This window comes from Pan troglodytes, chromosome 16, assembly GCF_028858775.2.
Source record: "Pan troglodytes isolate AG18354 chromosome 16, NHGRI_mPanTro3-v2.0_pri, whole genome shotgun sequence".
Taxonomy (NCBI): Eukaryota; Metazoa; Chordata; class Mammalia; order Primates; family Hominidae; genus Pan; species Pan troglodytes.
In genome coordinates, this window is record NC_072414.2 from 42,086,629 (window position 1) to 42,103,173 (window position 16,545).

The 16,545-nt window shown below is 39.5% G+C and overlaps 1 protein-coding gene across 12 annotated transcripts in view; it reads right to left on the minus strand.

Annotated features, from left to right (window-relative positions):
• The window catches only part of ATP8B4 (ATPase phospholipid transporting 8B4 (putative)), a 333,420-nt gene that overhangs the window by 245,406 nt on the left and 71,469 nt on the right, over positions 1–16,545 (minus strand). For 8 of the 12 annotated variants that reach the window (XM_063794138.1, XM_016928200.4, XM_009429087.5 and 5 more), the window contains one exon: positions 14,187–14,256. The exons of 3 other annotated variants lie outside the window; for them this stretch is intronic. In XM_063794138.1, coding sequence (XP_063650208.1) covers positions 14,187–14,214 — 28 coding nt within the window. In that variant the 5' untranslated portion in view covers positions 14,215–14,256. Of the gene's footprint in view, positions 1–14,186; positions 14,261–16,545 lie in introns of those variants that run through there. One more of the 12 variants, XM_063794139.1, reaches the window with a different exon arrangement.

Consider the following 16,545-nt stretch of genomic DNA (forward strand, 5'->3'; position numbering starts at 1 on the left):
TCAAACTAAAACATTGGCTCTTCCTGGGTCTCAAGCCTGCTGGCATTTGGACTGAAATCATGCCACTGGCTCTCCTGGGTCTCCAGTTTGCCAACTGCAAATCAGGACTTTTCAGTATCAATAATCATACGAGGCAAATCCATATAGCATTTATATATAATATAAATGAATATATATAAATGCATACATATATCCATATATGTATGTATTTGGACACATACATACATGTATATATACACCTATATACAAATATAGGTGTATATACACATATATACAAATATACACATATATACACGTATATACACATATACATGTATATATATTTTTATATTATTATATATTGTATATTATATATACATATATTTGTATATATGTGTGTGTGTATATATATATACTACTATATATATATACACACACACATATACATTCCGTTTTACTAGAGAATCCTGACTAATTCAATGACTCTACATCAACTTAATAAATACAGAAACATAACACCTGACTCAAGACCCTTTCATGGTTTTTCTGCCTTCACTGCTAGCTCAGTGAGCCATAAGTACAAATTCCCAAAAGCTGCTAATACAATCTTAATGGAAGCCAAATTCCAGATCAGCAGAATCTGGTACCACTCCATTCCAAGTTAAGTCAGACTACATCTTGAAAACTGGGTTCAACCGAACCCAGTTGTAAGCAATATAGAAGCCACTGGAGAAGCCAAGAGCATCAAAACGTTTTGTGACCATGATGTGTTCATTCAAACATCTACTCAGTAGATGTCCAGGTTCTAGAACAAAGTGACACACACCATACTACATGTTGCAGGGTCAAAAATGAGAAAGATAGCAGCCCTTCCCTGGTGAAGCTCATATTATAGGTAAGATACTGAGAGTCTAAAAACTATGAGCCATGTCATATATTAGAGGAAACTTGCAGGTGTCCACCCAAAAAATCAGGGACTGAAAGAGAGAGAGAATATTAGCAAAAGAAAGAGAGCATGTGGCAAAATGAGAGAGATCTTCAAATATTTGATTGTTTTTAAGGTAGATGGCAGAATAAATACTCTGTTATTCCAAAATTCAGAACAGAAAGTAAACTTTACAAGGATCTGAAATTCTGTTAACATATGGTTGAATTTACTGTCAAAACAGATAATGAGGTTGAACACAGTGGCTCACGCCTGTAATCGTTAACACTTTAGGAGGCCCAGGGTGAAAGATTACTTCAGGCCAGGCCTTCAAGACAAACCTGAACAGTATAGTGAGACCCTATCTTTACAAAAAAATTAAAAAACTAGCCAGGTGTGGTGGCACAGCTGTAGACGTGGCTACTTGGAAGGCTGAAGTGGGAGGATCATTTGAGCCCAAGAGTTTGAGGCTGTAGTGAGCTATGATCACCACTGCACTCCAGCCTGGGTGACAGAGTGAGACCCTGCTTCTAAAAAAAAAAAAGAAAAAGAAAGAGAATTAGACATCTCCCAAATTAGATATCTGAGCTACTTGTCAGAGCAATATTCAAGGAAAATATTCATCAGCGCTATAGAAACAGATTGTCAAAGTAGAAATAAAGCTGGAAAAACTGACTTCGAAGATTCTTCTAATTCCCAGGTTTTCTAATTCTGTGCAATCTAAAGCTATATTGATAAAACTATTAGATCGAAATCACCAACAGTTGGAAATAACGTACAATGTTTAGGAAAGATTTCACAATAAACACCATAGTTTTAAAAGTCATCTCTATAGAGATGAACAGAAACCAAAATAGAGGGGGAGTTCTCTGAGGAACAAAGTGAACAGAGAGAAAAGTGCAGAAGACTGAGCCAGGGGGAAATTCCACCACCGGGGTGCAATGAAGGAGACGGAGGCAGAGCAGCCTGAGAAGCAAGAAGTATCTGCATGAGGGTCATGAAACCCAAGAAAAAAAGAGTTTTTGTGGAGAGAATAGCCGCTCTCCCCAAATTCCACAGAGAGGTGAGGGAAGGGTGGTGGAGAGGAACACTCCCTGGGGCTTCTCTTTAGGAAGTCCTCTGTGACTGGTGGTTTGTGACAGCATCCTAACCTAGCCCATATCCTGAGTAATAAAACAGACTGCTCTATGTGAATAAAGTTAAAGCAGCACACAAACTTAGGAAGGGTTTGAAAGGCAGAAGACATCTCCTACCTGTACTTCTATTTATATCTCTGCACTATGACTATGGGAGAAGATTTAAAAATATATAGTGTATCCTGTCTGAGAAAAAAACTTCTATTCCAAAGTGACTTAAAAACAGGATAAATTCTAGACCACACCTAGGACTAAGGACTGCAATGCTGCCTCCCTGTCACTCCCAATCATAAAAGCTGATGAACCTATGACTGGAAGGCTTATGCCCTGCAATATTTATAACAAGCAGCAAAGATTCAGTCTCTACGATAATTTCAAGCATCTTTTTGCACAGAACTTTAGTATAGTGAAATGGAATATATTAAGTCTTTCTCTCTCATCTCTAGTGGAACCAAAGATAATTTCCCATGCCTTTTCTCTCTGGACACCAAAAAGTTGTTAAAACGTAGAAGAGAACTCATTAGGAAACAGAACCCCAAAGTTATGAGAGGGCTTTTGTGAAGCCAGCACTGTCTTACGTATGTCACTCGCTGGCCAGCACCATGTGGTACTTCATTTCAACAGCCTCATTCAACCAAACTAAGAAAATAGATGACTTTTTAAAACATGATCCAATTTAAAATAAATTATTATGGTAGACGAAATGCAAATTCAAACAAAAACTAGTTCCTTCACAAGAGCAACTGAAAATCTACTTGAGAAAACAGCTTTTGGATTTATTGTTCCATAAGAGATAAACCCAATAAGAAATAACACTTTTTAAACATATAAATTAATACAAATAAAAATACTTTTATATGCATTGATAAGGTACCTATAAGGATAGGTTCCATGTCTTATTCATCTTTTTTATCACCCTCTATCAAAGGACAAGCACATTACCTGTTAAATAATATATGCTCAAAGCAATGTTTATGGTGTTATGTAATCTAATTATACAAAAAAAAAAAAAAAAAAAAAAAAACAGACTTTATTCCCCAAGTGCAGGCCAAAAACAATACTTTCCAAAATGCTGTTGGCATTGAACCTCCATGACCCCTAGGTCCTATTACGGCCTGTTAGTTTGTTAAACAGATGTGATAATGAAACATTTATTGTAAGAGAAGTCGTTGTAAATGCCTGAGAAGCAGGTATATAAACTTCAACCAAAGCAACTGACCACTGTCATTTGCATCACACTGGCAGGCCACTAGAGAGTCACCATAAGTAAACAACCCTTTTGAAAGAGTCCCAGAGGGTACAGAAGAGGCTTCCAGGATGTCCCCTTGGAAATCAGAGCCCTATACAAGTCACCTCAGTAAATAGGAAACCCACCTGTGTATATAATGCTCATGTCAGCCATAAAACTGGACAACACTGTTTTTGTAAAACTTAGAGCTCTCCCTCTCCCTCTCCCTCTCCCCCTCCCCCTCTCCCTGGTCTCTCTCTGATGCCACCAAAGTTGTGAAAGCCGAGGCTGGACTGTACTGCCGCCATCTCGGCTCACTGCAACCTCCCTGCCTGATTCTCCTGCCTCAGACTGCTGAGTGCCTGGGATTGCAGGCGCGCGCCGCCACACCTGACTGGTTTTTGCATTTTTTGGTGGAGACGGGGTTTCACCGTGTTGGCCGGGCTGGTATCCAGCTCCTGACCGCGAGGGATCTGCCTGCCTCGGCCTCCCGAGGTGCCGGGATTGCAGACGGAGTCTCGCTCACTCAGTGCTCAATGTTGCCCAGGCTGGAGTGCAGTGGCACGATCTCGGCTCGCTACAACCTCCACCTCCCAGCCGCCTGCCTTGGCCTCCCAAAGTGCGGAGATTGCAGCCTCTGCCCGGCCGCCACCCCGTCTGGGAAGTGAGGAGCGTCTCTGCCTGGCCGCCCATCGTCTGGGATGTGAGGAGCCCCTCTGCCTGGCCACCCAGTCTGGGAAGTGAGGAGCGCCTCTTCCCGGCCGCCATCCCGTCTAGGAAGTGAGGAGTGTTTCTGCCGGGCCGCCCATCGTCTGAGATTTGGGGAGTACCTCTGCCCCGCCGCCCCATCTGGGATGTGAGGAGCACCTCTGCCCAGCTGCGACCCCGTCTGGGAACTGAGGAGTGTCTCTGCCTGACCACCACCCCATCTGGGAGGTGAGGAGCATCTCTGCCCGGCCGCCCCGTCTGAGAAGTGAGGAGTCCCTCCGCCCGGCAGCCGCCCCGTCCGGGAGGTGGGGGGCAGCCCCCACCCGGCCGGCCGCCCCATCCGGGAGGGAGGTGGGGGGCGCCTCCGCCCGGCCGCTGCCCCATCTGGGAGGTGGGGGGCGCCTCTGCCCGGCCGCCCCGTCTGGGAAGTGAGGAGCCCCTCTGCCCGGCCGCCACCCCGTCTGGGAGGTGTACCCAACAGCTCATTGAGAACGGGCCATGATGACGATGGAGGTTTTGTCGAATAGAAGAGGGGGAAATGTGGGGAAAGGAAAGAGAGATCGGATCGTTAACTGTGTCTGTGTGGAAAGAAGTAGACATGGGAAACTCCATTTTGTTCTGTACTAGGAAAAATTCTTCTGCCTTGGGATGCTGTTAATCTATAACCTTACCCCCAACCCCATGCTCTCTGAAACATGTGCTGTGTCCACTCAGGGTTAAATGGATTAAGGGCGGTGCAAGATGTGCTTTGTTAAACAGATGCTTGAAGGCAGCATGCTCGTTGAGAGTCATCACCACTCCCTAATCTCAAGTACCCAGGGACACAAACACTGCGGAAGGCCGCAGGATCCTCTGTCTAGGAAAACCAGAGACCCTTGTTCACATGTTTATCTGCTGACCTTCCCTCCACTATTGTCCTATGACCCTGCCAAATCCCCCTCTCCGAGGAACACCCAAGAATGATCAATAAATACTAAAAAAATAAAAAAATTAAAAAAAAAAGAAAATTAAAAAAAAACTTAGAAATTAGGAGTTTTCAGGAGAAAAACCTAGAAATCAATGAACTGTATCATATATCTATGAATTCAGTACTAACATTTACATACTGCTTTTATAATTTATGAGTTACTTCACATATATTTCATTTTACGTTCATGCTCACAGTAACCTTCAGAGGTAAACATTAGTCCCATTTTACAAATGCGAAAATTGAGGCTCAGAGGATTTGAATACAAATGCCTGGTAAGTAGAACCAGGTTCATTCCTATCACTTCTGACTCATGTTGTTTCTGTCACGCAACAATTGTGTTCACAAAGGACAATTACGGAATATTAACAGAGCCTTGTAAACCCATAATACCCACTCAGGCCAAACCCAGTAAATTCTTATGCTATTGATCTGTTATGTCACAGTCACCTAAATTCAAATAGTATGTGTAAGTTGGCAAGAAAAAATTAAAGATTTTGGTTGTGTCATGAAAATACATAAGTACCATAGAGTTCTGTATTGTCAGGTGACTTTTTTTTTTTTTTTTTTTTTTTTTTTTAGATAGGGTCTCACTCTGTCACACAGGCTGGAGTAAAATGGCACAATCATAGCTCACTGCAACCTTGACCTCCTGGGCTCAAGCTATCCTCCCACCTCAGTCTCCTGAGTAGTACAGAACCATGCCACCATGCCCAGCTAATTTTTAATTTTTTGCAGAGACAGGGTATTGCTATGTGGCCCAGGCTGGTCTCAAACTCCTGGCCTCAAGTGATCCTCCCACCTCAGCCTCCCAAAGCACTAGGATAACAGGCATGAGCCACCAAGCCCAGTCTACCACATGGTTTTTAAACTTATAGTGGCAATAATAACTTGAAAGGACTACTCCCACTAAAAGCATATTTAACTACTTTCTATATGTAGATTCACAAAAATAAGCATAAGAAGCTGTCTCTCTCTCTCCTCCCCAAGATATACAGAGTTGCTCTCTGGAAGGCTATTTCACCCCAGTATGCATATCTGATTCAGGGCTGACTTATCCATGAGGCATAGTAGGCAGAGTGTCTAGGGCCCATGATATTTTCAAGAGCCCACAAAACTGTTTCAATTTTCATTTATTTCAAAATCAGAGGAAAAATGAATATAATAGTAATGGATACATAATAATGAATCTAACCTGGATTATATTTGTCTTTATACTGACATATTCATCAAACATAATTTTTCATATGTTTTTATGGAGGAAGGGACCCACAAAGGCAAAAGTGCCTAGGGCCCACAGAAGACATACACAGCCCTGGTCTGATTCATCCTACCCTACACCCCATAAACATACTAAGGCAGTAATGTGTTCTGACTCCACAACCCCCACATTTTGGAATAAAGAACAGCTAAGCTGGTTTAAAGAAGGCCTCTAATTATGTACTTCTTTTGCTTCCCATATTTCTAAACTAATGAGATCTGAATTAGGTATTTTACCCATAAACAACCTTCTTCCTGGTTGCGGAAAAGCACGTGTACAATTTTTTTTCTTTTCTTTTCTTTTTTTAGAGACTAGGTCCCAGTCTGTCACTCAGGCAGGAGTGCAGTAGCACAATCAGAGCTCACTGAAGCCTCAATCTCCTGGGCCCATGTGATCCTCCCACCTCAGTCCCCCAAGGAGCTGGAACTACAGGCACGTGCCACCATGCCCGGCTACTTTTTAAATTTTTGGTAGAGACAGGGGTCTCACTGTGTGGCCCACTCTGGTCTAAAACTCCTGACCTCAAGCGATCCTCCTAACTCAGCCTCCCAAAGTGCTGAGATTGCAGGTGTGAGCCACTGCACCCTGTCACTTGTACACTTCAAAACAATTTGTCTTTGGGCCTCTCATACAAGCTATAAGGAAAGAGTGAATTTCAAAGAACAAACAGAAAATAGACTGTAATCATAAATAGACTGTAATCATAATGTTTTAAACATTTGAGTCAAGGGGCTGGACCTTTTTACATCTTAAAGAATGCAAGACATGCCAGGCGCGGTGGCTCACGCCTGTAATCCCAGCACTTTGGGAGGCCGAGGCGGGCGGATCACCTGAGGTCAGGAGTTCAAGACCAACCTCAACATGGAGAAACCCCATCTCTACTAAAAATACAAAATTAGCCAGGCGTGGTGGTGCATGCCTGTAATCCCAGCTACTCGGGAGGCTGAGGCAGGAGAATTGCTTGAATCCGGGAGGCGGAGGTTGCAGTGAGCTGAGATCACACCACTGCACTCCAGCCTGGGCAACAAGAGCAAAACTCCATCTCAAAAAAAAAAAAAAAAAAAAAGAATGCAAGACATCTGAATATGGAGATAATAAAGAATAAAGCATATCTGGGAGAAAATTGTTATTTCCCCACAAGACCCATGGCTGGCTTGTCATATTTTCACACACATCATCAATGTCCTATGCTTCCCAATGATGTTGTGGAAGTGCATAGAAATGTAAGGGCAACTTTATTAAAGACTGCAGACGTGAACTTTCTCACTGAGATAAAATATCATCTCTGCATGATTTTTCCCTCTGACAACTCCAGGCTGATTAGAAGATCTCCAGTCTGTACCCCTCTGGCAAAGATACCACTTGTAGGCAAATATACCACTTGTAGGCAAATATACCACTTATAGTGATGTTTAATAAACTATTTTAAGTTATCCTTGCTACCATAAACTTAAAAATTGTATCAGAATACATATATTTTATTGAATTGTAAAAAGCCATTTGAAGTCAAGGTTGGTGCTACCTCACAAATTATAAGGACTCAAAAATGTTTGTGGAGTGACTAAATAAATGAATGCATGTTTTAGGTTAAAATAAAAAGCTCTCCAGACTATTGCCAGATCTACAGAAACTGATGTCATCTAAGGAGGATCACAAAGATGTGTCAGTCCCACTCATGATGATACAAATGATGGTGATCATTTCATCACGTCAGTCTTGCAGGTCATGGGCCATTGTGACAAGTCCAAGAAGAAGTGACTGGCCTCAGCTTTCTCTGCCAGTCACTGTCAGGAAGTGAATGCAGACACAGTTACACAGCCAAAACTTAGACTCACTACATAGCAATTAGCATTTGTCGGTAAAATGAAGTTCTGTGTGAGGAGGATTAACAAGTTCCATTCCTCATCAAAAAACTGTCAATTAACTAATTAATGTGTCAATTAACTAATTAATAAAAAAACAACTATGTACACAGTATTTGTGCCAAAAATATTTAACCCAAATTACTTTAGAAGAAATTAAACCATGCTAGAATATTCAATAAAATGGATAGACTAGACGTTCCCAAAATTCAAAATAATGAAAAATTATTTTAAATTTAAAAGAAAATAAAGGAATTAGCCAAATTCAGTTTATGAACATTGATTGGATACTGTACCAAAAATTAAAACCAATTCCAAGAGATGAGATATACTGGGGACCACTGAGGAAAGTGAAAAATGGGATATATGCCATTTATCAATGTTACATTTCTCAGGTATGGTGATGATAATGTGGGTATGCAGGAGAATGTCCTTGTTCTTAGGGGATGTGTGCTGAAGTATTTGGGGTAAGTGTCATGATGTCTACAACATTTGACAAAAACAACAGAAACCTGTGTGTCATAAAGACTCACATGAACTTAAGGTAATGGGGTGGAAAAAGATATTCTATGCACATGGACAACAAAAGCAAGCAGGAGTAGCTATTCTCATAACAGACAAAAGAAACCTTAAAGCAACAGCAGTTTAAAAAGACAAAGAGGGAAATTATATAATGATAAAAGGACTAGTCCAACAGGAAATTATCACAATGTTAAATATATATGCACCTAACACTTGAGCTCCCAAATTTATAAAACAATTACTACTAGACCTTAGAAACAAGATAGACAGCAACACAATAATAGTGGGAGACTTCAGTACTCTACTAACAGCACTAGACGGGTCATCAAGACAGAAAGTCAACAAGGAAATGATGAACTTAAACTATACCCTAAAACAGATGGACTTAACAGATATTTACAGAACATTCTACCCAACAAATGCAGAATACACATTCTATTCATCAGCACATGGAATATTCTCCAAGATAGACCATATGAAAGTCCACAAAACAAGTCTCAACAAATTTAAGAAAATTGAAATTATAGCAAGTACTCTCTTAAACCACAGTGGAATAAAATTGGAAATCAACTCCAAAAGGAACCCTTAAAACCATGCAAATAAATGGAAATTAAATAACCTGCTCCTGAATGATCATTGGGTCAACAATGAAATCAAGATGGAAATTTAGAAATTCTTCAAACTGAACAATAATAGTGACACAACCTAACAAAACCTCTGGGATACAGCAAAAGCGGTGCTAAGAGGAAACTTCATAGCATTAAATGCCTACATCAAAAAGTCTGAAAGAGCACAAATAGACAATCTAAGGTCACATCTCAAGGAACTAGAGAAACAAGAACAAACCAAACCCAAGCCCAGCAGAAGAAAAGAAATAACCAAGATCAGAGCACACTAAATGAATTTGAAACAAAAAAAAACCACACAAAAGACAAATGAAACAAAAAGCTGATTCTTTGAAAAGGTAAATAAAATTGATAGACCATTAGTGAGATTAACCAAGAAAAGAAGAGAGAAGATCCAAATAAGCTCAATTAGAAATGAAACAGGAGATATTACAACCAATACCACAGAAATACAAAAGATCACTCAAGGCCACTATAAACACCTTTACGTCCATAAACTGGAAAACCTAAAGGAAATGGATAAATTCCTGGAAATATACAACCCTCCTAGATTAAACCAGGAACAAACAGAAACTCTGAACAGATCAATAACAAACAGTGAGATTGAAATGGTAATTTAAAAGTTGCCAACAACAAAAAAGTCCAGGATCACAAGAATTCACAAATGAATTCTATCAGACATTCAAAGAATTGGTACCAATCCTTTTGACACTATTCCACAAGATAGACAAAGAGAGAATCCTCCCTAAATCATTCTATGAAGCCAGTATCACCCTAATACCAAAACCAGGGATGGACATAACAAAAAAAAAAAAACTACAGAACAATATCCTTTATGAATATAGATGTAAAACTCCTCAACAAAATACCAGCTAGCCAAATCCAACAACATATCAAAAAGATTCTCCAACATAATCAAGTGAGTTTCATACCAGGGATGCAGGTGAAACATACACAAGTCAATAAATGTGATATACCACATAAATAGAATTAAAAACAAAAATCACATGATCATCTCAATAGATGCAGAAAAAGTATTTGACAAAATCCAGCATCCCTTTATGATTAAAACCCTCAGCAAAATCAGCATAGAAAGGGCACACCTTAAGTTAATAGAAGCCATCTATGACAAACCCACAGCCAACATTATACTGAATAGGGAAAAGTTGAAAGCATTCCCCCTGAGAACTGGAACAAGACAAGGATGCCCATTTTCACCACTTCTATTCAACATAGTACTGGAAGTCCTAGCCAGAGCAATCAGACAAGAGAAAGAAATAAAGGGCATCCAAATCAGTAAAGAGAAAGTCAAACTGTTGCTGTTTGCTGATGACATGATCATACACCTAGAAAACCCTAAAGACTCTTCCAAAAAGCTCCTAGAAACGGTAAATGAATTCAGTAGTTTCAGGATACAAAATTAATATACACAAATCAGTAGCCCTGCTATACACCAACAGCAACCAAGCTGAGAATCAAATGAAGAACTCAAACCTTTTTATCATAGCCATAAAAAAGATACTTAGGAATATACTTAACCAAGGAGGTGAAAGACCTCTACAAGGAAGACTATAAAACACTGCTGAAAGAAATCATAGATGACACAAACAAATGGAAACACATGCTCATGGATGGGTAGAATCAATATTGTAAAAATGACTATACTGCCAAAAGCAATCTACAAATTCAATGCAATTCCCATCAAAATACCAACATCATTTTTCACAGAACTAGAAAAAACAATACTAAAATTCATGTGGAACCAAAAAGAGCCCACATAGCCAAAGCAAGACTAAGCAAAAAGAACAAATCTAGAAGCATTACATTACCCGACTTCAAACTATACTATAAGGCCCTAGGCACCAAAACAGCATAATACTGGTATAAAAACAGGCATGTAGACCAATGCAACAGAATAGAGAAGCCAGAAGTAAAGCTAAATATTTACAGTCACCTGATCTTCGACAAATCAAACAAAATCATCAATGGGGGAAAGGATACCCAATTTAACAAATGGTGCTGGGATAATTGGCAAGCCACATGTGGAAGAATGAAACTGGATTCTCATCTCTCACCTTATACAAAAATCAACTCAAGATGAATCAAAGACTTAAATCTAAGAACTGAAACTATAAAAATTATAGAAGATAACATCAGAAAAACCCTTCTAGACACTGGCTTAGGCAAAGATTTCATGACCAAGAACCCAAGAGCAAATGCAACAAAAACAAACATAAATAAATGGTACTTCATTAAACTAAAAAGCTTCTGCACAGCAAAAGAAATAATCAGCCAATAGACAACCCACAGTGTAGGAGAAAAATCTTCACAATCTATACATCCGACAAAAGACTAATATCCAGAATCTACAAGGAACTCAAACAAATCAGCAAGAAAAAAAACAAACGGATCCCATCAAAAAGTGGCCTAAGGACATGAATAGACAATTCTCAAAAGAGGATATACAAATGGCCAACAAATATATGAAAAAATGCTCAACATCACTAATTATCAGGGAAATGCAAATCAAAACCACAATGTGATACCACCTCCCTGCTGCAAGAAAGGCCATAATCAAAAAATAATAAATGTTGATGTAGATGTGGTAAAAAGGAAATATGTTTACACTGTTGGTGGGAATGTAATCTAGTACAACCATTATGGAAAACAGTGTGAAGATTCCTTGAAGAACTAAAAGTAGATCTACCATTTGACCCAGCAATCCCACTCCTGGGTATCTACGCAGAGGAAGAGAAGTCATTATACAAAAAAGATACTTGCACACGCATGTTTATAGCAGCACAATTCTCAATCGCAAACAATATGGAAGCAGCCAAAATGCCCATCAATCAACAAGCAAATAAAGAAAATATGGCATATATATATATATACACACACACACACACACACACACACACACGCACCCATATATACACTATGGAATACTACTCAGCCATAAGAATGAACGAAATAATGGCATTTGCAGCAACCTGGATGGAATTGGAGACCATTATTCTAAGTGAAGTAACTCAGGAATGGAAAACCAAACATCATATGTCCTCACCCATAAGTGGGAGCTAAGCTATGAGGATGCAAAGGCATAAGAATGATACAATGGATTTTGGGGACTTGGGGGAAAGGGTGGCAGGGAGAGTGAGGGAAAAAAGACTACAAATTGGGAACAGTGTATACTGCTCAGGTTATGGGTACACCAAATCTCAGAAATCACCACTAAAGAACTTATTCATGTAACCAAACACTACCTATTCCCCAAAAACCTACTGAAATTTGAAAAAAAAAAAAAAAAAGACCCCACGTGTGTGTTTGTACATATGAGGGCATGTGTTTGTATAGAAAAAGAGACAGACAGTAAGGAAGCACATGTGGCAAAATAGTAATAATTGTATAATTAAGGTGAAGGGTTTCTGCGTGTTCATCATATCATTCTTTCAATTCTGTAAAATTCAACATTTTCAAAATTAAAAGTTAGGGGAAATGTAAATAAAAATAATGTTATTGAGAAATGTTTAAAGACATAAAAGATGTCTGTGATTATAATTCTAAGTTTAAAGAGGAGGTTTCAAAATAATGTACAGGATAATTCCATTTGGGGATATATATTTGGATCAATATACACAAATATATTAATAGAGGTCACTATAATTAGAGCCCTGTAAAGTTGTGCAACACAGCAACCTCAAGTAGTTATTTCTAGGTGGCATGATTACAGCGACTTATGCTTTCTTATTTTTATTTCCAAAAATTTCCTACTTTTACATATATGCATTAATATATACATATAAATATGAATTACTGTTTAAGAGAATAAGACCTGGATCTCAGATCATGTTAGAACACATCAAAAGTTTGCAACACTGGGTCCTGTTGAAAACTTGTTTGTGTTAAAGTCAGTTAATCTTATCGTCACACTATTAAGATTGTATATAAATAAATCATTTTACTGGAAAAAAATGGGTGGCAATAATTCTAGACTCCTGATTAGCATTGGGAATATGAATATATTGCCCCAGAGGGCATAATTAATGGCCTGTGGGTGGGAACCACATTGAGACAGAGTTCAGCTCATTATGAGACTAAATGTTGCAATGAATAAGTATCCAACAAGAGAATGAAGTGCATCATGATATAATTACCTGCAGAAGTAGGTTAACCACCTATCAGGGACGATATTGGAAGGAAGGACAGGGCACTATGTAAACTCTAATCCAGCCTTTAGTCTCTAAAGAGTCTATGGTCAAAAATAAAGAAAACAGCCATAATAGGTTGGACACACGTCCACTGAAGGAAAAATTACATAATAGCCTGTCACTGACTAACTAGAGACAAAAGAGACAATCAACACTCTCTGGTGTGGATGCTCTATTAAAGAAATTGGATTCAGCAAACTGAAAAGTGTTAATAATACTATTAATTACTCAACCAAATTACTCAACCTAAAAAACAAAGTGTGTTTTCTGCTATCATGATCAAAATTATTTCTAACTATATGAACTCTGTTTTAAATGTTGGTGTGTTCACACAATGGAACACTGCTTTGAAATTTAAAATGAAGAACAAACTATTAATACATTCAACTGTATAGGTATATGTCAAAAACCTTATGCTGAGCACAAGCAGCAATACGAAAGAACACATACTGTATGATTTCATTTATATTCATTTCAAAAGTAGGTAAAACTGATCTGACAGAAATCAAAAGATGGTCACAGTGGGTGTAGAAAGAATGAACGAAAAGGAGCACAAGGGAACTTTCTGGGGTGATAGAAATCAATGTTCTATATCTTGTTTTATACACCCTTTGTAGTTACATGGGTGTATATAATCATCGAAGTTCATTGAGCTGAACACCTAGACCTGTGTGCTTTTTATATATAAATAAAACTTCCATGAAAAAATTAAAATTATATTTTTAAAATATCACTTTGCATCATTGGAAGAACTCAAAACTTACCACGCAATTTCTTTTCACTGCAGAACATTATTATACCTGATCTTTCACCAGGTCTCAATAAGTGGCCTACCTAAGAAAAAGAAGTATGCAATATTAGTATCTGAAAAATACACAATAACTATAAATTTACCTCCTTTAACTTTCTTCCTAGACAAATCTAGATAATTAGGAAGTCACTGACACAGGAAAGAACAACAGATTTATCAGGCTTTAGTCCAGCCAGATAAGAATAATTCTGTACAAAAATAATCTATTTGTATTTTAAAGGCCATATGAGACAACTCAAGGTAAGCACAAATGCGCCACTCAATTTGGCATTCAAATTGAATCAAATATATCTCAAATCCTGTGAATCAGAATATCTCAGGGGTGAGGTTCCAGCATCTGCCTTTTATTTAAATGCCATAGGTGATTCTTTCACAAGCCACAGCTGAGAACCACAACTGAACTTCGAGAGCTATGTGTGACAGGAAATTATTGCCCAGGCTCTAGAGAAACAAAATGCAATCCAAAACTTTTCCTCAATTTATTCTCATGAACGTAGTCTTCTCCAGGCAGTTATTTTTTTTAAACCAGAATAATATCATTATTATATTTCATTTTTTCCCTACATGTGGTCTAATTTTCTTCACATTGTAAACTCTTAGAGATTTAGAATGATAAATGAAGGAGCAAACAAGTAATTTCAAACATTCAAAACCCAAAAGACCAAGGAAATAAATGCACCTTTGCAAACACATGACAGTGCAGGCAGAGGTACTGACCACATGCTCTTTCAGTTAGAAAAAAAATGACTGGTTTGCTTCCTGCTCAGGAAAGTGGTGTGGCAGGATGCGGCCAACACACATAAAGAAGAAGTTGGTCAGTCATATGGTGACCAGAGAAGGGGAAGAACAACACTTATGGCTTAGTAGTTACAAGAAAAGAGGTTGCAGAGGAAGTTCATCAACACACACTGCTCCACTACAAATCCCCGAGAAGTCTAAAAAGCCTGAGACCATCATTTCTTCCTTCTCTGGCCCCTGGAGTATGCCTAACAAATAGGGTCACTGATACTTTGCAGGACCCAGTGTTTTCTAGGGGCCAGGTTACTAAAACTTACGAATCCAAGCAAGGACATAGGGGTGTCGCTGCCGGGTGTTGCTAAAAGCAAAGCTAGGTCATCAAATATGACCCCATCAGTAACTCCCCTGTTGCTCCCTCCACATCTTCAACCAGCTGCCAGCAAGGCTGCCCAAGACCATCCCTCCTAGCCCCGCCTCTCTACTCCCCCACCCCAGCCCCAGGCAGTGGGTTATCTCCAGGACATGCCTGCTGACCAGTGCTTGCTCTCCCTCTATGTTCCTCCCTTGTTCCAGGCTTGGCCACCTGTAGACCAGTCTCCACATCAAAGCCAGAGTTATCATTATAAAGGGGAATGGCATCATGTCACACCCCTGCTAAAAACCCTGCAAACACCTCTTGTTGGCCTCAGGAAAAAAACTCTAACATGACTCCTAGGACCTTCTGCGACTTGATCCCTGCTCATCTTTCCAGCCTGTTTCCTCATCACTCTCCTTCCCTGCTCCCATGCTTCCCTGCACCTCCTCATGTCTGCACTCCAGAAATATACAACTCAGCCTCTTTCCATTTGGGGGCCTTCACACATGCTCTTCCCTCTGCCTGTAGCCATCTGTCTCCACCCCCTTTATCTGACTAGCTCCTACTCATCTGTCCAATGTCAACTCATATATCATTTCCTTTAGGAGGCCTTCTCTGACCTCCCCAAATCAGAGATAGGAGGAGCACTTCCTGTGTGTTCCCGTAGAACCTGGCACTGCCCATGTGAGAGCCCCTATCACTCTAGAATACATTTTTCTATTATATTGGCTATTTCCCCATTATTCCACAAACTCTTTTAGGACAAGGCTCCATAGCTGTATCTCCAGCATCTAATGCCTGTCTGGCACGTAGTAATGCTCAGTAAACACTTGTTGAATGAAAAATTAATTTATATGAGAAATGGAGGAAGGGCTTCCAGATGCTAAAAGACACTTTCCTTTTAGCAACTATCCCTCCCTGGATCCCAGACCCCGGCCCCAAAATGTCTTAGATCTGCCTTCCCAAGCTGGAGTGGCTGCAGCTTTTTTGGCTGCTCCCTCCTTTTTTCTGGTCCCCATCTTCCTACACACCCTTATCTTCAGCCTGGGAAGAACCTCAAAGCATGAGCAAAACTGGGTTAGCAATAGGAAGAGTGCTGCAGGCAAATTGAAGAGCAGAAGAAAGAAGAGAAAATGAGCAAACCTGGGGAGAGGAGGCACTAGAGTTATAAAGGAAGATTCACAAAAACGATGTTTGGTGGTAAAGACTTCCTGTCAAA